Genomic DNA, 23,168 nt, shown 5'->3' with positions numbered 1-23,168 from the left:
CGGGGGCGCAGGCCGGGCGCAGGCGCTGCGTGCCCTGCAGCACCAGCGAGGCGCAGGTGTCGGCGTGGTAGCCCACGAACACGTCTGCGGGGCTGTACTGCTGCTGGCTGATGAAGTGCTCATCCATGTTGACGGCCGTGAACTCCTGCACCCAGCGCTCCAGCTCCTGCACGGCCTCCCGCTGGCCCTTGTCCAGCACGGTGCTGATGTCCAGGTAGTGCTTCTCCAGCCGGTTGATCAGCGGGATGGGGAAGTGCTTGTACACCACCTCCTTCTCCTCGATGACGATCAGGCGGAACTTGGGGTGCACCCGGCACTTCACCCGGTGCGTGCCCAGTCCCAGATCCACGTACTTCTGCCCAGCCAGGTACACGTAGTACTGGTTGAGGGCGTCGTAGAGGCTCTCGTAGAGGTTCTGCAGGTTGAGGAGCACAACCATCTGGCCGGTTTCCATGCACACCTTCACTCGGTTGATGTTCCTGCATATCTGGGTGTATTCTTGGTCTTTAGGAAAACTGGAGCCAAAGATGATTTCTGGCTGCTGGCAGGCGGTGAAAAAAGCCTGCTGGAGGATCTGCAGCGCAGCATAGTTCTCAGTCAACACAAGCAGGTACCTGCAGTCCCCATCCTCAGCACTGCTGTAAATGTTCTGTCGGATCAGCTCTATCCTACTGATATCATGAGCACGTATCTCCCCTTTCTCTAGCAATTTGGAAGTGAATATTTCCAAGGCATTGACGTCATCTTTGCCACCGAAGTTACGAAGAACCACTGCGGCGATGTCCTGAGGTGTGGGCTCGCTTTTGGAGCTCTTGGCTAGGGCAAAAAACATCTTTATGAGGCTGTAGTAGTCACGCAGGCCAAAGAACTCCCTGTCTTGGGCCTTGCAAATGTTTTCATATGCATCTGCAAAGTGATGGAAATACTGCTCGACCTTCTGCAGAGCCCCTCGTGCCGAGCAGCAAATTCCTTTGGCACTCTCAATGAGCTCCTCTTTGCTGGGGTCACCACGAGACACAAAGATGCCTCGATTCATCTTAGCAGGGTCCAAAGCCCAGTTGGAAATCCCAATGAAGCCAACTTTTTTGTGAGGAAGAGGGACATCGTCTATGCAGCCATCCTCCAAAAGTGGATGCAAAGTCTTCAAGGGCATTTTGGGAGAGTCTTCTGCCAGCCCAATCTCATCCAAAACCACCACTGATACATACTCCTCCAAGTTCTTCCCTTCCTGGAATCGAGCACAGTGCTTGAAAGTGCCTATGATGCCCTCTGGAGTGGAGAGGGGGCTGCACTGAAAAGACACGAGATGGATCTGCTTCAGGTCCTTGAACAGATCAGAATGAGCTGCTTGGCCCTGCATAGCATCGGCCACGATGGTTTTTGCCAGGGATTTGGAGCTCCCAGGCTTCCCCACCAGAAAAAGAGGGATTTTCAGCTCAATACAGATGACCATCATGAAGACATTTTCCTTCAAAGCCAAGTTCCTTGCTATGGTATCCCGGAGTGGCACCCCACTCAGGAATAAGTCCTGCATCAGGGTGATTTCTTCCAAAATCTTTTTCTGGGTATTGTAAGGCTTTGGGAGGACCTGGCTGATGGCAGTCCTGTATGGTTCCTTCTCTTCCAGGGACGCATGGTAGCAGACCCCGACCGCCAGCACCAAGGACCAGATGACGCCGTTTCTGTCACCACTGCCCTTGGGGGCTTTCCTCTCAGCCAGGTACTTCTCCAGCTCCCTCAGCAGCATGAGGCTGTGCCTGTAAAACCACTTGAACACCTCCATGCAGCGCTCCACGTCCCGCAGGCTGACGAAGCTGCACTCGTCGTCCCTCTGCCTCATGTACTGCTGGGAGGCAAAGAGCACCTCTGTGACCGTCCTCACGTCGTCCTTGGTCATGAGCAGCAGCTGCTCGGCCACGCGCTGCACGATCTGCTGGATGTACATCTTCTCAGTGCAGTTGTTGAGCTGCCCGAAGTCCCAGACGAGCGGGATCATGCTGGGCGGGAGCGCGTGCACCCGGTACACGAGCTGTCTCAGCGGGATGGAGCCCAGCTTCTCCCGGGTGTCATCGGCCTTCACTCGGTAGCCCAGCCCAGCCAGCTCCAGGCGTTGGATCATCCTGTCCGTGTGCTTCCTGTAGGGATTGCAGGCTGCGATGATCCTCAGGCCAGAGCCAGGGGCCAGGGGCTGCCCCTGCACTGTGCGGTCACACAGAACCTCCTTGATGCTGCTCACAGCCTCTGTTGTGTTGGCTTCGTCGAAAAAGAGGACGGTGTCCAACCCATGCTGCTCCTTGTTGGATATAGCCAGGGCTTCTGCTTCTCTGATCCTGGCGTAGATCATCTCTGCAGTGGTACCTCCATGAACCTTGACAAGCTTCATGTTCTCCACCTCGACAAAGCTTCTGCGTAACTGGCACAGGAACTTCACCAGCCTGGTTTTCCCACAGCCCGTTTCTCCCATGATGACCACGGGGATGTTGCAGCGGAATCGCATCTCGATGGCCAGGATTTTCAGCACGTTGTCTGTGGTGAGCTCGTAGGTCTCATCGGGGTCAAACACCCAGGGGAGCCCCAGCACCATGCAGAGCCTCTCGAGCTTCTCATTGCGGGGCAGCTGATCGAAGGGAACGTTGAAGGGAACCCTCTGCATTAACAAGCCCTGGTAGAGCTGGGCAGTCATGATGTCCTTCTTGATGACATTCCCATTCACAGGATTGATGGCATTGATGTGATTCTTGGTCTGCTGGAAGTGGAAACCAATGAATGTCATGGACACACGGTCCTCATTGAAAAACAGGTAGGGATGAGGCTCTGACTCCCACTTCTTCCTGATGCGGAAAGGAAGCAGATCTTCCTCCGGAACATTCTCCAGGTGGGAGGATTGTCTTCCTGAGCTCTGGTCAGAAATGCTCAGGGAGGGCGTCGCAAAGTCCCGTGCCATTAAAATCATGAAGCCAACCACAAAGTTCTTGAAGCCATTCAAAGTGTCCCCGACAAAATCAGGGTTGCAGAAGACAGAGGCTTCACAGTCCCTCAGCTGAACGTTGAGGAACCAGGTGAAGTTGCGGAGCTCTGCCCAGGAGGGATCCACAACCCCGCAGTGCAGGAGGAAGAGCTGCAGACATTCTGCAGGGCTGCCTTCCACTGAGAGTGCCTCGTACCAGAACCTGTCCAGGTTACAGCCCTGGTCAAACCTCTTCAGGTACTGGAAGGGTCTCTGGAAAGCCTCACTGCAAAACTCCTCTTTGTCCATTCCTACATCCCCGGCATGGTTCCCAAGTGTCTCCATTTCTAGCACTTCTTTGGGAGACTTGCACGTTATTTTAGGGAACACATCCAAGAAGTGATACTTCTGGTTCATGGACATCTGGAGAAGAGGAAAAAAAAGGTCATCACAGAGCTGTAGCCTCACTCTTCATCAGCTTACTTAATCTGTTCTTAACAGTCTCCTTGCCTAAAACCACAGATCTGAGGAACAGGAGCCAGCCTTTTCCCCGTGCATCCCTTCTTCCACTTAAACTGCACCAAGGAATCCTCTTCCCTCCTACATTTTCCTTCCAGGAAACATGACCTTGGCATCACCTCCAGCCCCTTCTCAGGGCTACTTCAAAGAAAACTAAACCCAAGAAACTGGTATTTATTCCAGTTATATATATATATAAATACCATTTATATAAATAAATGGTATTTATTCCACTTGCTTCTACATTCTGTTCTTACAGATGCATATAAATATTTCCCTACTTTCAAACATGCAAATTAACATGAGGGAGATTAGATTTTGCATTTTTATGTTTCCTATAAATGTTACAGTGGGGGCAGTGAGGCTTGGACTAACATGCTTTCAGAAATCACCAATCCAGTGAAACCAGACAGGCCTAATTTGCTGTCTGGTGTTAGTGACACTTTGTACAACATCAGGGACACCAGTTTGTTATGGCATACAGCACACCCCCAATGAAACAGGGAACTCCTGTGCTGTGTTCACAGTTACAGTCCCTACAGCTCACCACAGCTATGTACCAACATGTGCAAAGTGACTGAGAAATTCCCAGAAAAGGAGCATTGCTGGTACGTACAGGTCTGGCCGCTGGCTTTGGCACTGGGGACACCTCCAGGATTTCAATGATGTACAGATGACACTTCTGCCTTAGCCACATATTGCCATTATTATCTGTCAGGTACTGCAAAACCAACAGCTTGAAGAGAAACTCTGGAATTCCACGCTGCACCTATCACAAGGAGAGATAGCAAAGCACTTCTTTATTTACCCACCACAGCTTCACAGAATCACAGAACAGTTGAGGGTGGGGAGGCTCTCTGCTCAAAGCTAGAACAGACTGCCCAGGGCCACATTCAGTCAGGTTTTTAATGTCTCCAAGGCGGAGATTCTACAGTTTCTCTGGGCAACTGCTCCAGAGTTCAATCACCTAAATGGTATTTGTGTTACTTGCACAATAATGAGAGAACACATGCTAGGGAAATGGCTGGTTGAGAAACAAGAGCTTTAAAGAAAGCTCCTGCAAGGGTCCACACAGGACCTGTAGGATAAGGCAGCTGTGGGAGGGAGGGATGTACTCACTGAGGAGGTGATATCAAAGTGGAATATCATGGGCTTTGTCTGGTGTTCTTTCTTCAGAAAAGGCAGGAGAGATTTTAGCACTTTATCTTCATCCACTTCTGGTTCAATCAGTCTGATGGTTTTCAGAAGTTCTGTACAGTCAGGCTGCTCTTCTTGCAGTCTCTCATGCAGCCTCTTCACATACAGAGATTTCCCTGTTATTAAAAACACCACAAGAATTAAAGCCATCAATATCAGACATATCACATTAAGACCATAATAGACAGAAGGAAATAAAATGCTTAAGTACCCCATGCCCTAAAATCTCTGGAGCTTCCTAAAAGGCATTCCAGAAGAAAGTCTAAATCTGGTTTGAGCAGCTGGAGACTGGAGTCCAACACATGGCTCTTGTTTATCCATAAGGTTTGTTTTCCTTCCACTGCCTGAGAGAAACTTTACTCTTTATTAGGACTTCAATCTATTCTATTTTGTGCTTGTTTCTAAAGTCAAACCAGGGGACAAGGTGACTTCCAGCTTTCACCTCCCCACACTGACCAGTCTGAACTGCGCTTTTTGACCGAGATACTTAAATCTTGGACACAAAACCTGGTGAGGTGAACCCCACCCTGTTTTTGAGCTCTCAGCAGAGCCCACCCTGCTCATGCCATCTTACCCATGCCAGCTCTTTTGGAGGACACAATCCCAACACACATGTGCTCCTTGAACACGGCTGCAGCCGAGTCAGAGGGCTGAGGCACTCGGAAGTGGCGCTGCAGGTACTGCTGGATCTCTGCCTGTGACCTCTGGGGAATCATGTGCACCTTGTAGTGGCTGAAGGCAGAGGGCAGGTAGCTGTTCTCCCCCTCACAGTTGCACAGGATGATGAGCCTGTAGGAGCTGTTGTAGCACTGCAGGTGCTGGAACAGCTCCTCTGCCCTCTTGCTGACGTCGTAGCTCAGCTCATCCGCGTAGAGCATGGTGTAGATCTTGTTCCCCCCCTGGCAGGGGATGAGGCACCTGTGCAGGAACAGCCCCACCTGCTCTGCGCTGGTCTGGGGCGTGCACAGCAGCACCTCATCAAAGGTGGGAAGGGGCTGCTCGGGGCTGTTCATGTAAATGGCCAGGGCAGAGCTGAGCACCTCGGAGCGAGGGCAGCTGATGAGGTTGGGCTGGCCCACGCAGAGCAGGTCCTGAGGGAAGTCTCTGGTGACATGTTCCCTGCCCCTGCTGGCCAGGTTCTTCAGCCACACACCCAGCGTGTCCATGTCCAGGCAGCTGGGGAGGAAGGAGCCCATGTTGCTCATGTAGCACTCCCAGATGCGCTCCAGCTGCGCGCTCAGGTCCCTCTCCCCATCCAGCAGCACTTGGAAGTCAGAAGCAGCCTGGCCTGAGCTGGGAGGGCCCTGGCTCCCGAGGGCTGTGAGGACATCCCGCTCGGTGCAGTGGGGGTTGAGGAAGGAGAGCATCATGAGGGCAGCCTGGCTGGGGCTGCCCCTGCCCAGCTCTGAGCACAGGAACACCAGCTGCTCCGCGCTGTAGTAGTTCAGGTAGAAATGCTCACAGCGCTTGGCATTCATGAAACTTTTCCAGCTGTCCAGGAATCTCTCCATGGTCTTGCAGAGGGCTGGGAGCACAGATGTCATATCCCCTTGCCCTTCCAGCACTGGGATGGGGCCCAGCGAGAAGTCTATAAAAACACAGGATTCTTTGTGGGGTGAACAATACACCTGGGCAAGCCAGGAGCGGAAGAGCATGTTCCCAGCTGAGTACAGGTCTATAAAGGCCTGGGCAAGTCTCTGGACATTGGAAAAGACCTGTGTGAGGACAGAGGAGAGAGAAACAAGCTGATTTATGAGTTTCAGCCAAGAAACCACTGGAAAGACATTCAACAAAGAGAAAGTCTTTGGCCCCAAGGTGTGTCAGGCCTTGCACAGCAACAGACTCTCTGTGACTTTTTAACAGCAGCATCTCCAGGAAACCAGTAAGGAACTCCCAGCTTGCTACAAAATTACAGTGATGCTGCCAGCCAGGACAATCCCCAGTGCAGCCAGAGGATAAGGCCACCAGTTCACTGTTCTGTCTCCAGCTTAGTTCCACCTTAGCAAGGAACCAAAGGCAGAAACACCCACATGCCTGTGACCACCACCCCCCAGCAACTCCACTGTGAACCACAGCCCTAAAAGCTTATACTCGAGGGAAAATCCAGCCTGGCCCCAACACCAGTAACCCCCTGGGTTTGGAATCTGACCTCAGAGAACCTCTCCACCTCCAGGCCTTGCTCTCCCTTGGCCGACATGAGCATCAGTTTGTTCTGCAGCTCGCGGAGCTCTGCCAGCGAGTACTTCCAGGAGGCCTCGGTGTGCCCCGAGCTCCCCGGGAGGGTGAAGTGCAGGACACTGTCCAAGGAGACCTGCCAAGAGCAGGAAGGAGCTGTCAGCGTGGCTGGGGCTCAGCTCTGCCCGAGGCCAGGGCAGCAGCCCCCAGGCAGGAGGGGCAGCGGGAGCTGAGTGACCTCAGCCTCACCTTCTGGCCATCAGCTGGTGCCCTCAGCACGTAGACCCCTCTGCTGTTGATGGCAGCTGCCAGGGACAGTGAGGACAGCTCCACAGAGCCATGGCTCTCCTTCACTGTCTTCAGCCACTCCAGGTGCTGAGCCGAGGCACGCTGTGGGGAGAGGAGACACAGCACTGCCCCGACTGCTCTGAAATGTGATCTCTGCTTACACCTGACCAGGACAAACAGCTTGAGCTGGCACAAGAGTCCCGTGATGGAGAAGGAAGAAAGGAATGAGTACTGGTTTCAGCCTGCTCTTTCTGCACAGCTCTTCTTTACCCACTCCATGGGAGGCTGAACAGAGCCCACAGCGCTCTAACACCTCTTGCTACAGAGGCAGGCCCTGCTGCAACATGTAAGAGGTCCCAGGCATTTGCCTCCCCTCTTCCCCTCCATCAAACTTGCATGAGCCAAGCCACACCACATCACACTGGGAAGCCTCATGGTGCCCTGGAGAAACACCAGCTACAGCTGCTGCAGTGAATTTTTGTGCCACAGGAACATCAGCTGTTTTTCCTCCAATAACAAGAGCAGCAGTGATGTCCCCACACAGGTTCCATTTGGCCAGTGCAGCCCAATTTCCAGCCACTCCTGGAAGGCAGAAAGACAGGAGGATGCAGAGGCCGTGCTCCAGCAGAACTCACCAGTTTCTCAGGGAGGGTCTCATCGCTGTCCAGGGCTCGCCACAGCTTCTGCAAGCAGCGCATGAAGTCCTCGAAGCCCGAGTCGTGGCGCAGCTCGTAGAGCAGGGAGGAGTAGCCGTGCACAGTGCCATGGAAACAGGCCACACGGTCCACGTCCATGTCGTTCTCCCCCGCCGAGATGGAGGCCAGGTCAACAAACACCTTCAGCTCGTTGATGTCTGAAACGAGGCAACGTGGGAGTGAGCGACTCGGACACCAGCCCTCGTCACCACCCTCTACAGGAAATGCAGGGAGAACGCTTTGAACAGCAGCTCCTGGGTAACTGCCCTCTCCCCATCAGCCCTCCCTGGCCATCCATCCATGGATCCCCACAGGCGCCCAGATCCCCAGCCAGGAGGGGAGCAGTGCCTGGGGGGTGTGTTCAGGTGAGGGTGTCTGTGCAGGTCAGACAGCTCAGCTGGCACACACACAATTCCATCCCCTGAAACAATGGGCCTGAACTGCGCAGCAGCAGCTGCTGAAGCCCTGCAGGCCCGGCCCAGCTCCCAGCAGGGTGGTCTCTGTGTGCTGCACCAGTGCCTGGGCATGTTTAAAGGGTCCTCACAGCACATTCCACACCAAAGTCCATCAGAGATGTAACTCAACACCAGAAGCTGCACAAAGCAGATGGGTCAGGGATTCAGTGCTCCTTCTGCCCCCACACGATTTGCCATCCCTTCTAGTACTCCCTGGATGAGCAGCACACACCTTTCAGTGCTTCTCTGACCCAGCAGACAAACTCCTTCTGCTGGGCCAGCTCCCTCAGACAGCCACGGCGGGGCACAGTGATCCCCTGCAGCAGCTTCTTGGCTTGCACGAGCTCAGGGCTGATAGAATCCAGCTTCTGGGTCTTGTAGGACTCAAGCTTTTCTGTCTGGAAAGCAAGTGGTGCAAACACACACTGAGTCTGGAATTGGGAATGCCACTGGTTCTGCAGCAGGGAAGGGAAAGCCCTCTGCAAAGCCACACCCCAACAGAGCAGTACCATCATCCCTTTAAGGAATGACTACACAAAAGCACTTGGAACATCTGATTTTTACCTCAAATAAGCATTTTGCTTCAAGGAATGGCTCTTGACAAACTGGGGTAGACTTGTGGGAAGGTTCAAATTTAGCCAACACCCTGACAGTACAAAACCAAATTCAGGGATACTTACTATATGCAACAAGTTTTCCAGGATACTGAAGTCACCAGAGAGGCCTAAACTCTCTTTGACATGGGCAATGATCTTGGCAGCATCAAGGGTTAAATGCATTTCATGGTACTGCTGGATCTGCTGGACTCGCTGGTCAACCCAGCCTCTGTCCTCTGCAGGCTGAAGGCCACAGATGGTGTTCAGCTCCACCCTGAGATCTTCAGGATGATTTGTGAATTCCTGGAAAATTCTATCCACTGCAGAAAGCGTGAGACTTCCTGATCTGAGATCATCATACAGCATTGCATAGCTGTCAAAGCAAGGGCGGATCATGCTGTTCAAAACCTCATCAAGGTCCAGCTCAGGAGCAATCTCCTCCTCGTCCTCCTCCTCCTCATCCTCCTCTGAACTGTCACACACATACTCCTCTCCTGCCTTCTGTGCTGCTTCCTCCCAGAACTGCTGGAAGATCAGGCTGTCCTTAAAAGAGTGCATTTTGTGGGCAAACTCTTTCAGCTCTGGGCTCAGGCTGTAGAAGGCCTGCAGGGGCCTCCTTCCCAGCACCACAACTTGATTCAGTCTTTTGGAGCGAAGATCTTTTGAGTGTTGAAATGCCACTTCACCTACATTCACTGTAAACCAGAGACAGGTCAGAGGGAGATCAGGTGGTGCAGGCTGGTTCCAGCTCCCTTCATCCCACCCCTCAAGCCACAAAATGCTACCAGGCAGGTGGACCCCTCCAAGTGTCATTTGATGCACAAGTACTCACTCGATACCCTCAATGCTCTGGTTTTACTTCCCCCATCCCTCCTCACCCTCACTTTGGGGCTTAGAATCAAACCTGCTCCCAAAGCCAAGAGATTTTCAAGGAAAATGCTGTTTTCTAGAGTTGCCACTTCCAGACTGCTCCCCCAGAACTCTACCTCTCACGGACTTCTGCACCTTCCTGCACATGCTCAGAAAGGTTCCCACTGCTTTTTCCTCTCTTCTGAGCTGTGTGACTTCTTTATGCCTCAATGCCAGCAGTTCTTTCAGGCTTCTCTGGAGCAGTTCCTTTTCCTCCCTTGGTCGTTGCTGGTGCTCTGAAACAAAACTCACCTGTAGTCACAAAGCAGAACTTCCCAAGCCCTGCATCCCAACTCAGGCTGGGAACTGCAGAGTCACAAACCCTGCAGTGACAACAGAAACTGGAGCTGGGAGATCCCTGCCCAGGCCAAGGGACAGCACTCCAAACTGCTGCAGCCCCTCCTGAGCATCCCTAACCCCTCCTGAGCATCCCCAGCCCCTGCAGCCCCTCCTGAGCATCCCCAGCCCCTGCAGCCCCTCCTGAGCATCCCCAGCTCCTGCAGCCCCTCCTGAGCATCCTCAGCCTCTCCTGAGCATCCCCAGCCCCTGCAGCCCCTCCTGAGCATCCCTAACCCCTCCTGAGCATCCCTAACCCCTCCTGAGCATCCCCAGCCCCTGCAGCCCTCCTGAGCATCCCCTGAGCATCCCAAACCCCTGCAGCCCCTCCTGAGCCTTTCCAATGCCTGCAGCCCCTCCTGAGCATCCCCAGCCCCTCCTGAGCAGGCCAGCATCACTGCAGTGATGCTCTCAGCCAACCACGCCCCTTTGAAGCCATCCCTTACTCGTCTCCCAGATGCAGAGGAACTGTTCCTGGTGCTGGAACACCTCCTCCAGGTGTTTCACCAGGATGCAGCCGCTGTGGATCTCGTCGGTGACACTCATGAGCACAGAGTCTGCTATGGCCATGACATCCTTTGCTTCCTCTGTCAGCTTGTCCAGGAGGTTTCTGTTTGTTCCTGTTCCAGACACAAAGCATGTCATGTTTCCCAAAAAAACAGGCAGAGTCAGGAACCTTTCCATGCCATGGCACAGAGCCCTTCCATTTCCGACTGAACCCCTACCCAGGAGCCTGTGGACTCACACCACCCTCCAACCCCTCACGTCTTTTTGAGCAAAGCCAGGATCTCAGGACAGCAATTTAGAAACTTTGCATGGAGAGCCCAGACCCAAACCCTGTGGGGCAAACAAAAGCCATTTGGATCCATTCACTTGGCCAACTCTTTGGCATTTTTGTGTGCCAATAACTTGTGAGAACTTCTCAGAGAAGGAAGTTATGGTCCACAAATCCTGAGGAAGCTGCAGTGGATTAGCACAAGAGGAATAGTGGCTCACTCTTCCTTGGCCTTCCCTCTCCAAACCCAAGCTGAATAGTTCAAGCTTTGAGATAGGGATTAAACAAGAGCAGGACAATTTCCCTCTGCTGTTCTGTGCAGTGGCAGCAGTGAGGCAGAGAAAAGCTTCTCTGGCCTCCTAAAACCCAACTACAGACCTACCATTAAAGCTGAAGATATGTTTGATGTCAGGCCACGTGAGCAGGTGGTGCAGAATTGTATCAAAATCGCCCTCAGACTGCCCAGCCCTGACTGGCCACGACTTCACAATGACAGCAGACACGAGCTGGCTGAACTGGGCCATGTTGTAGGCAGAGATCTGCTCCAGGAGATTGCTCTGCATCTGCCAGGGCACACAGAGAGGGCAGGGGTGGGTCAGACTCTGGGGTCCACTGTGTCTGTGCCTTCCAAACCAGCCCTCTGACACAAGTGACACCAGAGCTCACGGTGGAAACACATTACAAATATTCCTCATGGACCTCATTTCCTGATTTCTTGTTGGTGTTTTTTTGTTGTTGCTTTAACACACAATCCACAGCAACTCAAGCAACATCCACCTTCCCCTTCCACCATGAGGCACGTCCCTGTGCAACAGAATTGCTGTGGAATTCTAACCCTAACCCTAACTTTTCTTTCTCCTCCCTTCTCCTACCAGGGCACACAACATACCTGGCAAGCTGCAGGCACAGCCTCTACAGCACAGTTCTGGAAGCACCAGCTGATAGAGGAGTCCATCTGTGTGATTTGGGAATGCTGACAACAGTACACCAAGATTTGGTTCACTGGAGGCTCCTGAAGGGCAAAAGGGAGATTTCTTATCAACTCAAAAGTGTTTCTCCTGGCAGCATGAAGCAGTGCTGCTATCAAGACAATAAAAGGAACCTGAGCATCAGCCCATTTCTGAGGGCCTGGGAGAGAGATCAAACAAATAAATGCTTGGAAAAGATTTTAATGACTTCCATCTAAAGTGTGTGATTACTTAATATCCGCCTCTCCAAGCCACGCTCACAGCAGAAAATATTTGTTTCCTGATGTCACCATGAAAATCAACGGCTTAAGGAAATGTGTAAGTGCTGTAGGAAGGAGATGAGGAGACAGACAGTGTTACTTTGGAAGGGACTAACACAGCTGGGTGCGCATTTGGGAGCCTGAACAGCACAAGGAATGAAAAGAGAGGCACCAACTTAGCTTCTCTGAGCCCCTGTGTGTTTACTTTGCACTTGCTGGTTCTTAAAACCACAGAGGTGACAATTGTTCAGAATGTGGATTTCCTCCGAAGCACCAGGACCTGCAGCCAGGCCACTGACCAAGGTTACAGTGTGGGACATTGTCATGGCCAAAGCCACTCTGCACGTGCTCCTGCTCCAAGCTCAGCACAAGCCACTGCATCTGCTCTGGACACCAGCCAGGGCTGCCTGGACTCTCCCCTACCTGCTGGATTCTTTTCTTCAGATCTGCAAGTAAAGTGTTCTTCCACGTCTGGGTGAACTGCTCATCTGGAAAGCTGATAGTCACAAACTTATTCCAGGCCTGCAGGGGACAAGCACACCAACCCAAACCACTGAGTGCTGAGATGTAGAATAGATGCCCCATACGCCTCAGACAGTCTGCAGCCCTTCCAGATGTTTCCATCCTGAGGAAAAGGAACACTCCCAGAGCTGCAGAAGGCAGCTTTTAAGCCCAAACAGTGTGTAAATGTCTCAGCTGCTGAAGGAGACTTTTGGATGAGCCACTTCCACCCTGCTGCAGGAAACTGTCCCAGGGAGGGCTGGGAGCAGCAGCTCAGACTGGCAGGGCTGCTCTGAGTTTTGCCTGCTGGAAGGCCTGGGGACAACCAGTGGGACACACTGGGAGCAGGACAACACCAAGGGGCAGCTCCTCACCCCGGCAATGCCTTTAGGAACACCAAGGATGAGCAGAATGGAGGTGAGCTCCCAATACTGCCCATTCCCACCCCATCCTTACCCAGCCACAGCTGCAGAGCCCAGCAAAGAGCTCTGAGCAGCAGACTCAAGACCCTGGCTAAGCCACAGCAAAGCCCCTTTGAACTGACATTATCAGAAGATAACAAACCCGAAGTTCAAAGAACAAAGAGAAGGCCACGTGGTCCAGGTACTCCTTCAGTAATTTTTCCTTTAAAACGTTTCTGAACCAGGCACGAGCTTCCCGCAGAGCTCCACTGAGCAGCTTTGGAACTTCCTGCACAGCATCCCCTGGAACCTGCCCCATACAGAGGGAAAGACAACAAAATAAACACAGTTCAAGCAGGACAGCAATGGACAACTGATTTAAATCAGTATTTCTAAAGAGAAGGCCCAAACACATCCAGAACACACGAGAGCCCAGCAACAGACCCAGCACTGCTTGAATAAAGAGCAGAGAGGCTGGGAAAGTGCAGTGCTTACAGGCAGGTTGTGCTTAAGCTTGTTCCAGGAAGTAAAGACAACAAATGTCTAAGGGGAAACAAAACTAAACTTAAAACAAAGCTTATCACAGCAAACCTGAGCACCTGAGCTTATTTTCAATAAGAACCAAACTCATCAGGTGACTCCACACCTCTCTGAGAGTATCACAATCTTGCTCAGAGTGTGAAGTTCTTCAAACTGAGACTGGGTCTGACCTAAACCCAGTGTGTTGTGCCACTCTTGTGACATTTCTGGGTACCTTGCTGGTATCAAGCCAAGAGTTCCTTGGTACTCACTGCTGGGGGCTGAAGCTGGGCAACCTTGGCAATCAGGGTGGCAGCAGTGGCAGGGATCAGGAACGAGCTCACTCTCCTCGTAGCCTTGCAGAGCCTCTCGTGCAGCCTGAGGCAGCAGGACAAGCAGCCCTGCCAAGAAGGAGCCCCCAGAGCTCTGCAGGACAGCAACACAGAGGGAGAGTTAATTTTCTGCTCTGAGGAAAAATAAAAAATTAAAAACAAAGTAAAAACCCCATCAAATTCAACACTGTGTGGCAGCTGCCTCCCTCAGCTGGATTTCAAAAATGGGATAGAACTCCAGGATTCTTTTCTCCACAGAGATTTCAAGGCACACAAGCAGGACCCCAGCCCTGGTGCAGAGGCAGACAATGCTCTCACAGAGGTGCACTGCACTGACCTGGCTGGGGGCTCATCCAAGGCACTCAGCACTGTGTTTAGAATCTCCTCTACCTGAGGATGGAAAGACAAAAATATGAAACCGTGGAAGAAATTGTACAGACTGATTTCTGATTAGCTGAGGAAGAGGGAACTCACTATTCTTTTGCGTCTTCCCCAACATTTTTATAAACACACTGTAAAATAGCAGAGCTTATTTACTGGGTGTCAGAGCCAATACCTGGGCAGCTTTTATATGGACAAACCCAACCTGTACTTGCAATTTGGAGGTCTCAAATCTATTATTAGTTGCAAGGTCCTACTCCTGCTGTCCTCACACAAATACAAGAGTTTTCACAACAGCAGGAAAATCTCCCAAACCAGCATCCCCTTGCCCAACCCTCCTGTGCAGAAATCAGTTTCAGGTAGATGTCTGAGGAGGTCAGGAATGAAATATTTGCCATCACTAACCAAGAGCAAATCCAGCTAAGAACACCCTCCCCTCATCAATGCCATCACCACTTTTTGCTGCAGATAACCCCCAACTCTCCCCCTGAGGAGTCTCTGACTTCACAGCAGCTATTTTTGCACTCAGCCAGGTGTGGAGCTCTTTGTGCTGTGACCTGCTGCCAGCCCAGTCCCCTCAGTGGTGCTCAGTGTGAGCCTTCATCCCAGAGCTGGGTAAAGCTGCCAGAAGACAAACCTGAGAGTTGCTCCACAAGAGGTCAACGTTCTCCAGCCTGTACAGAACACCTTGAAGAGTAACCAAGAGGTCACTGGAGAAGTCTCTTATGAACTCAGCCAGGCTCCCCAGGGGCAGCACACAGAGCCAGGACTTGACCAGAGTCCCATCAAATTCCATCAAGTGCTTCTTTTCTCTCATTCGTGCCAGCAGGGTCCCTCTGGAGGGGAGACAAAACAAAATCTTCAGCATTCCAAGGAACAAAAGGCCTGGAGCTTGTGCAGCCCACACAGGAGTCTCCTCCTCATTCCTGTGCTTTTGTCCCTGCAGCTGAGATCAGTGGGAGTCCCCAGGGCCCTGGGGTGGCACAGCAAAACCAAACCACTGAGCACAAGCACTCAGGGAAAAGGAACTCCAGGTCTTGCTCAGACTCTACACAAGAGGAGCAGCTTCATCTCCCACCTGCTCCCTGGCTGGCAGAACTGGGGGGCTGTGTTTGAGGGGTCACACTGTGCCCAGCTGGGCTACACTCAGTGACCTCTGAGCCACCAGTGTGCCTGTGCCCAAATACCCCAAACATCCCCCCCTCAGCATGATACATTTCATACTCTTTAAAAATTAGGGAGGGGAAAACCAAAAAAAGAGATGAGGAGGCCACAGGGAGGATCTGGGAGCTCTGGAAAACTCACCCATGCTGCTTCCTCCTGATTTCAGCAAATGGAAGCCCCTCCAGCCCTGCCCAGGCATCCTCCTCCAGCAGCCCGTGCTCCTGCTGCAGGGGAGCAGCAAAGGAATGCAGAAGGGGAAGGACCCACACCCACTGCTCCACATCATGCTCAAGGCACCTCTGGCACAAGTTTGTCAGGTCAACCTTCAAGCTAAATAAAACAAGAAAACAAAACAAACACACTGAGTGAAAGAACAGCTTTATCCCAGCCTTGAGAACACCCTAGGGATGTGGGAGGCTACATTTCAATCTCCCTGTGTGCCTTTAATTAACCTCTGGGCATTAAATCAGCTCCATCTACTCTTCATTACAGAGTGTAGCTGTCCAGGCTTAAGGCCCAGAGCTGCAATGTTACTGAATCTCTCTGCACAGACCCTGCTGCTGGAGCACTGGGAAGACCCAATCCTTTGGGTACAGTCTCCCCATGAGCCACCCCAGCCCTGTGACAGCCACACAGAGAAGGACTCCAGAAAGAAAGGCAATGGCTGCAGCTGTGTGAGTGAAGAACTCCAAATCCAGCTCCAGCTAAGCAGTCAGATTACAACCTGGCAGACAGGCACTCAGGGGAAACCAACCAAAAAGTGTGGAATGGTGCACTGCAGCCTTGCCTGGATGTTAGCCCTGCTTCACGCAGGAGGCTGGAACTGAGACCTGCAAAGATACCTTCAAATGCAGCTTTTTCTCTGGTTCTCTGCTAGTAGAGAGCTGGGCTCCTGTTGTTTTATCAAAGCAACACCAGCCTGGTCAGTTAGAAGGTACATGGAGCACTTACTTGGTAACTCCTGCAAAAGCCTGTTTGATGTGATGAATCTCATCCTGTACATCTTGTGGTGACACCTGATCCAAGCACAGGAGGCTGCACAGGTCAGCCAGGTCACCTTTAGGTACTGAGAATGAGCAGTTCTCAACTACCATAACAATGGTGAGCCCCAGAGCCAGCTTGCTTTGGATGATTCTGTCTTCTGGAGCTGCTTCTGGTGCAAGGAAAGGGAGAGCTATTTTCTTCATGTATTTTAGCAGCAAATCATTCACCTGGGACAAAGAAGAGAAGAAACAAACCAAGCACAGCATTAGTCTTTCTCTTCTGAAGCCAACATCTTCTGCCAGTTCCAGCGAGGCCACAGGACATGAAGGAGCAGCCCCAGCAACCAAAAAAGGCAATGTGTCATTTCTGTCACATTTCCTAATTATGTCAAGTAAGACATTTTGGATTCCAGAAGCCCTACTGGCATTACTGCTTAGAACAGGATCAGGAGCTTCTCCCAAAAAGCAGGCAGGTTTGGAGCAAGAGATGAGTGCAGAGTTTTTTAGTGACAGAACAACTGGCAGCAAAACTTAATGGCAAAGCTTAGGAAATCAATATCCAGACACAAAACCCACTCAGGTGTGAGGTCACCACGTCACAGCCCTGCTGCTGACCCCCACGGGGTCTCAGAACCACACTGAGGTGCACAGGCTGACTGAAGCCCCCAAGGCAGTCAGTCACAGCCACCCCAGAAGGATCCCCACTGCTTCTGTGCCTGAACTTTGACTGGAAAAGCAAAATTAACCCAGCAAGGTCAACAGCAAAATTAAAGTTTGGGTTCAGTAACGGAATGCTTTCTGTCTCTGTGCAAGAGAAGGGATTACCTGCTCTGTGCTGAAGTTTAACTCTCTCCACAGCACTGGCTTGCCTTCAAACACCCGCTGGGCTCCTGCAACGTTATGGAACTGCTTCAGCTGCCACAAGAAATTCCTCAGATTGTCAGGACTCCAGGTTCCAAGAATGCTGAAGATACTTTCTAACATAATATTGGCAGCTATTTTCTTCCCTTCCACCACTTCCTTGTATTTATCATAAGTAAAGAGCTGCCGGAAGTTTTTGAACTTGGAAGGCCTTGCACACACGATGTCATCGTACTGGTGCCACTCTGGAACAGGAACACAGGGAAAGAACCATTGCAATCAGGTGCCTTTTCCCCTCCAGCTGCCTCAGCAATACCCCCAGCAGCCCACTGAGCTGGGCCACAGGACAGCAGGGATCACCCCAAGGTGCAGGTCCAGCCAGCAGAGCTCACCTCCATTGTTGAGAAGTGCCCTGTTTATCAACAAGCAGCGATTCACGTGATGATTGGATTCTGAATTCTTGTAAATGAACTCATACTCCCCCTTCCCACAGGACACCCAGTACTTGTAAGGAATGTATTCATCTAGGATTTTTCTGCTGAGAGTTACAGTGCCTTCAATGAGGTATCCATGTTCTCTCAGATTCCTTGGAAGCACAAACACAGCAAAGACAGGCAAAGGACACATTAGGTGATCTACAGACTTCCTTTTCCATGCATTGCTCCATTTCTAATAGGAATGGTGACTGTTCTTTCACAAGAACACTTTAGAACAGTTTTCTCCACTGTGAAACCCTTTGCTGCAACGCCCAGCTGTGGGCACAGAGCCACCCCTTGCACAGTGGCTGAGGCGCCAGAGCGACCCAGAGCAGGGGACACTCACCTGGTGCAGTTCAGCTCACAGATGTTGTCCTTCCAGTCGGAGTAGGAAGGAATGCCCTGAGCCCTGATGAACACTTTATCGGTATTGGGGTTGAGCTTGAAGTCTTTGGATAATATTGCATGGAAATACACTGTAACACCCTCAGTGCGGCTCACAGAACTGCAGGAAAGAATAGAAGGGATTCTGTTGGCGTTTTTCAATTGCACAAATCACTGTAGACCTCAAATCACACTCGAGCCACCAGCTGAGTGGCTGCAAGACCCATAAACTCTGGCAGCAGTTCACTCAGACTGATGTTTGAGCAGGCCCAGTGCAAAGCCCAGTGCAAAAAGGAAAAACGGGCTCCTAAAGGCAGCAGGAGATGCTCTGGCGCAGCAGAGTCACACTTTCCACCCCTTCCAGCTCATACACATTAAGCAAAACATCAAAACAGCTCTTCACACTATTCACCTGAAGCATTGTGTGGGTGCAGCACATGGTGCTCATTAGAGCAAGAAATAAGAGAATAATCTCTTTTTTGTCCATCAGATGCTCAAGCAGGTTCAACATATCACCCAGAACATCACCTGTGCTGAGGTCCCATTCAGCACTGGTTCCATCATGCACAACCACTTCACCTGAGTTTCAAGACAATTCCATTTCCACATATCCAAGGTATGTACTGACCCAATCCCACCACCTCAGTCTGGAGTCCTGAGTCCTCCTCACAGCAACTCCTGTTAGGGAAGAATGCTGGGGAGCACCAGTGCTGTTCTCACCTTTCTTTAATATTTTCCACCTGTTTCTGGTTCCTTTGCTCCTTTTTGTTCTTGGGGATGTCTGCAGCAGCCACAGCACTCTCCTTCCCGGCAGCCTTGGCTCCTTGGTTCAGACTTGTCTTCTCACTCACGTTGGGCATTTTCTCACCTGGAGTCTGATTTTTCTCTTTTGTGTTTGCATTCTGCAACAGGGAGACAAACAATGCCCAATGAAACAGAAACCCCAAACAGGAGCCCCTGGAAGCACAGCACCTCCTCCCGGTGTGCTGGTGATTGAGAGATGGGACTCCTGGTGCAAGCAAGAAGCCATTTATTGTTTCTACAACTCCATTTATATACTCTTACAGCCTTGGGTAAAATCTTTCACTGCTAAGCAATAATCACATTATTCATGTTTCTCAGCTATACTGTTTAACCACAGTCTTGCACCTGCAGTCTTGCATGACTTCCTTTCAACAATGCCATTCCCTTTTCGTTTCCTCTCTTACATTTCTGCTTGATGTTTCCAGGGCTTGTGGCCCACCAGAGCCAAGATGCCCACATCATCCATCAACAGTGCAGCACTTTCTGCTCTACTGCCCACCTGCCGCCCAACACTGGTGCAGCACCAGCTTCCTCCTCCTGGAAGCACTGCAAACACTGATCCCTCGCTGAGGGAAGCTGCTGGCTAAGGAAAACAGCCCATGATGGAAGAGGAGCCCAGCCCAAACACACTGCCACACAGTCAGCTCAGTGAGCCCCAGGTCCCAGAGGGTGGGGCATAAAGAAAGTGAAAGAGAAACCACAGCAACCTCCAGCTTACCAGGCCTGTAGAGCACAGGCACCTGCAAAGCACAAAATCCCCTTGTTCAGGGGATCCCAGAGCTCTCCAGAGGGCGTGGCTGTTTGGAAAAGAGACACCTGCCAGTCCTGGGGGCAAATGAGCAACCCCTCAGCGAGAGCTGGGCTACAACTGACACCCAGGAGAACAGAATTCAGATCAGAGCCTCCCCAATTCCCCCCTGAATCCCTGGCTGCTCCTCAGCCTCACTGACAGCATGAGTAAGTCACACTGGCAAAGGGAAGCTGTGCCCACTGAACACTCACCAGAGCTCACCCACACTCACCTTGGCAGTGGAACTGGTCCCTTTCTGCTTGGGCTCCTTCCCAGCCGGCGGGCTCGGAGCCCCAGGGGAGGCCTTGGTCTCAGGCTTGCTTTGGGGGGCTCCCCTGGCAGGAGGCAGCCTGGGGCTGCCAGGGACTGCTTCCTTGGCAGAGGGACTGGCTCCCTGTCCTGCTGACAGCAGCTCCTTGCTGCTGCTCTGGGCCTGGGGACCAGCTGTGGCTGCTGGCAGCTGGCCAGGGGCACCACTGCCCTGTTCCACATCATCCCTGGCTGTTCCTCCGTGCTCCGGGGCTGTGCCATCCCCCACCTTGTCCCCTGGGGCTGTGGCACTGGGAGCTGGGGCAGCCCCCCCGGCTGTGCTGCTCTGCTCTGCAGGGCTCAGCCTCTCTGCTCCCAGGCTGCCAGCTTCCTCCCCCAGGTGTGCCAAATCCCTGTCGCCTCCAGGTGTGTCTCCACTGGCATCAGCACATCCATCAGCACCTGGGTTTGCTCCCTCACCGCCGGGGGGTTGGATTTCTGGAGGAGCAACACCTGTGTCGGGCAGCTCTGTGGTTTGAGCTGGTGCTGTGCTTTGAGGAGGCAGAGAGTCCTGTTCCCCAGAAATGGACTTCTTTGCTTTAGTCTTCTTCCCATTCTATTAAAAAAAAGAAAAACAAAGACCACAATGTCTGTTTATTCATTGCCAAAGGGAAACTCTTTGTCACCTCCTCCATTGCAGCAAGTGCTGACATCTTCCTGTAACACAGGGCTAACAGAGAATGATCAGGAAGAGGAGGGACAAGACCAGCCAGTGAAACACAAGTAACTCTTGAGAGCTGTGGAGGTTTAATATTCAAGACTTGCTCAGCAGGAGCCCAGAGCAGCGCTGCAGTGTCTCAGCTGACTCATGCAATTTGTGGTTCCCCCTCCCGGCACCGCAGCTCCTCACACACACACAGCGTCAGCAAACACAGTGAGCCTCTCCCGGAGGAAGACAGGCAGCAGCTCCCCGACGTGGCCAGAGGGAAGTGGGGGATGCAGCCTGGCCTCCTCACTTCACACAAGAGAGCAACAACTCACAGCTGCTCCCCAGCGGGATCCTCACCTTCCTCAGCAGAGATGCCACCTCAGCAGAGTCGCCAGCCCCGCGCTGAGCCGGGGGCTCTGTGTGGTTCTCTGGAGCTGTGACATTCCCCAGCAGTGATGATCCCTCTTCCTCCTTCTGTGTCTCAGCAGAGCTGGGAGATCCACCTGCAGTGTCAGGCGTGGTGCTGAGCAGAGCTCTTGCTCTGTCCATCAGTGACTTGCCCTCTGTCTCCTTTGTGTCAGCGGTAGAAGAGGTCCAGCAGCACCTTCTCCCTTCACCTCTTCCTCTGCATCAGGGACTGCAGGGACCTGCACCTCTCTTCTCTCTGCAATGGAGGGAAATGAATTGTTAAACTGGAAACCCACCCCCCAGGGGTCGCAGGATGGTTTGGGTTGGAAGGGACTTTAAAGCTCATCTCGTCCCACCCCTGCCACAGGCAGGGGCACCTTGCCTCCAGGTCACTCCAAGTCCCTATATGGGGGAGAGAATCAGAAAAAAATGCAAAACTTCTGAGTTCAGATACACAGTTAAATAGGACAGAAAAGGAAAATGACAATAACCATAAAGGAATATCCAGACCAAGAGATGCACAGGGTGCTGGCTCACCACCCTCTGAGCCATGCCCAGCCAGCCCCTGAGCAGTGCCCCTCACCCCTCGGCCAGATCCCCCCATGTCTCCTTCAGCACCATGCCCCGTGCTCTGCATCATCCCTCTGGGCACTGGGGCAGCTCTCCTGGCTCTGCCCCTCCCAGCTCCTCCCTGCCCGGCCAGCCTGGGAGCCTGAGTCCTTGGTTTAGTGTAAGCACTGCTCAGCAGCAGCTGAGCCATCGGGCTGTTATCAACAGGAGCCTCATCCTGAACCCAAACACAGCTCTGAAACAGCTCCTGGGAACAGCAGACTGTCCCAGCCAAAGTCACGAACACACAGGAGCTGTTTGTTGTTCCCTGTTCAACTCCCACCAGCCACGCCACCACTCTCCCTTATAGCCTCCTGCTCTCTCCAAGGCCCTACCAGATGCAGAATAATTAAGGAACCCCAGAACTGATGTAGAGCTCCATCCCTGTCCCTGCTGCAGACACAAATGCAGCAGCAGTGCTGGCAAGCAGCTGCCTGTGCCAGTGCCTGGAGCCCAGCATGAGCAGGGACAGGACAGCGGCACCTCCCAGCTGGCACAGCCTTCTGGGTGGCACCATGACTGCTCCCACTCAGCTGAGGGCTTTCCAAGAAGGCAGAGGAAACTCCCTTTTTATCTTCACAGCTTTATCTAGTCCTTCAAAAACCTGTGCAAGGGTAGCTCCGGGCCCAGTCAGGCAGCAGAGCAGATCTCTGCCCTCTGCAGGGGTTTCACAGGCTCCTCCACACTGCCTCCACCCCAGTTCTGAGAGCAAAAGTTTTGAACCTCAGCTACTTGGGATGTTCTTCCTACAGCATTCAAGAGCTGGAGATTTCGGGTTTGTAACCTTGCCATGCTGGAGTGCAGAGGGATTTGCTAAGAACTGACCCTGTGGGGACTGCAGCAGCTTGATTCTGAATTAGTGTGCTTTTCTAGCATCACATTCTCTCTGTCAACAAACCAAAAGCCATTCTGGTGGCCCAGGTCATTCGGTCTTAAGCAAGTAAAGGATTAGGAAACATTTCCCCCAGCAGAACCGTGTTGAGCACTTGATTCTGTCTCTGTTCAGAAAGGCAGAATTAGTGCGTTGTCAAACACAACTCAGGGGTGAGTTCCAAATCTAACAACAAGCTGCGAATTGGAAATTCTGTGTCAAGAAGGACTCAACCAGTCTTTTAACACAAAAACCAGCACTACTTCATTGGTAAAATAAACTAGTTCAACACTGGAGACCTGAGCGTAGAGACTGCGTAGGATGTGTCACCAACTGAATCACTTGTCTGTCTCCTGACAGCCGCTGCAAAGAGAAGAAAACTGTCTCTGCTCAGGGGAGGTTGAGATGAGGGATTGGGAGGGGAGTTTGGGACCAGAGCAGAGTGGAATGGGCTGGGCAGAGGAAAGCCCAGAGCCGCACGGGCACCAGAGGTGACACAGGCAGCCCCCGGTCAGTGCACGGCCCGGCCCGGCCCAGTCCCGGGGCCCAGCGCGGCCTCACAGCCACTGCAGGCCCCGGGCAGGCCCTGCCCGGCAGCCCAGGGGC

The 23,168-nt window shown here is 52.4% G+C and overlaps 1 protein-coding gene across 1 annotated transcript in view; it reads right to left on the bottom strand.

Moving 5' to 3' along the window:
* Positions 1 to 21,240, bottom strand: part of RNF213 (ring finger protein 213) — a 42,682-nt gene extending 21,442 nt beyond the window's left edge. The window contains exons 1-26 of the mRNA XM_031064662.1: positions 21,032 to 21,240; positions 19,949 to 20,581; positions 18,843 to 19,024; positions 18,085 to 18,243; positions 17,655 to 17,848; positions 17,227 to 17,507; positions 16,370 to 16,629; positions 15,560 to 15,748; positions 14,892 to 15,090; positions 14,211 to 14,263; positions 13,814 to 13,967; positions 13,186 to 13,332; positions 12,544 to 12,642; positions 11,782 to 11,904; positions 11,275 to 11,455; positions 10,564 to 10,737; positions 9,859 to 10,017; positions 8,957 to 9,567; positions 8,509 to 8,674; positions 7,762 to 7,979; positions 7,088 to 7,228; positions 6,813 to 6,974; positions 5,238 to 6,378; positions 4,586 to 4,779; positions 4,083 to 4,235; positions 8 to 3,370 (exon numbers count right to left, since the gene is read on the bottom strand). Of these exons, the coding sequence (XP_030920522.1) occupies positions 8 to 3,370; positions 4,083 to 4,235; positions 4,586 to 4,779; positions 5,238 to 6,378; positions 6,813 to 6,974; positions 7,088 to 7,228; positions 7,762 to 7,979; positions 8,509 to 8,674; positions 8,957 to 9,567; positions 9,859 to 10,017; positions 10,564 to 10,737; positions 11,275 to 11,455; positions 11,782 to 11,904; positions 12,544 to 12,642; positions 13,186 to 13,332; positions 13,814 to 13,967; positions 14,211 to 14,263; positions 14,892 to 15,090; positions 15,560 to 15,748; positions 16,370 to 16,629; positions 17,227 to 17,507; positions 17,655 to 17,848; positions 18,085 to 18,243; positions 18,843 to 19,024; positions 19,949 to 20,581; positions 21,032 to 21,223 (9,528 nt within the window). The 5' untranslated portion in view covers positions 21,224 to 21,240. The remainder of the gene's footprint in view (positions 1 to 7; positions 3,371 to 4,082; positions 4,236 to 4,585; positions 4,780 to 5,237; positions 6,379 to 6,812; positions 6,975 to 7,087; positions 7,229 to 7,761; positions 7,980 to 8,508; positions 8,675 to 8,956; positions 9,568 to 9,858; positions 10,018 to 10,563; positions 10,738 to 11,274; positions 11,456 to 11,781; positions 11,905 to 12,543; positions 12,643 to 13,185; positions 13,333 to 13,813; positions 13,968 to 14,210; positions 14,264 to 14,891; positions 15,091 to 15,559; positions 15,749 to 16,369; positions 16,630 to 17,226; positions 17,508 to 17,654; positions 17,849 to 18,084; positions 18,244 to 18,842; positions 19,025 to 19,948; positions 20,582 to 21,031) is intronic.
* Between the last annotated feature and the right edge of the window lie 1,928 nt (positions 21,241 to 23,168).

Source organism: Geospiza fortis, unplaced genomic scaffold, assembly GCF_000277835.1.
Source record: "Geospiza fortis unplaced genomic scaffold, GeoFor_1.0 scaffold546, whole genome shotgun sequence".
Taxonomy (NCBI): domain Eukaryota; kingdom Metazoa; phylum Chordata; class Aves; order Passeriformes; family Thraupidae; genus Geospiza; species Geospiza fortis.
This window is presented reverse-complemented; position numbering and strand designations above follow the sequence as displayed.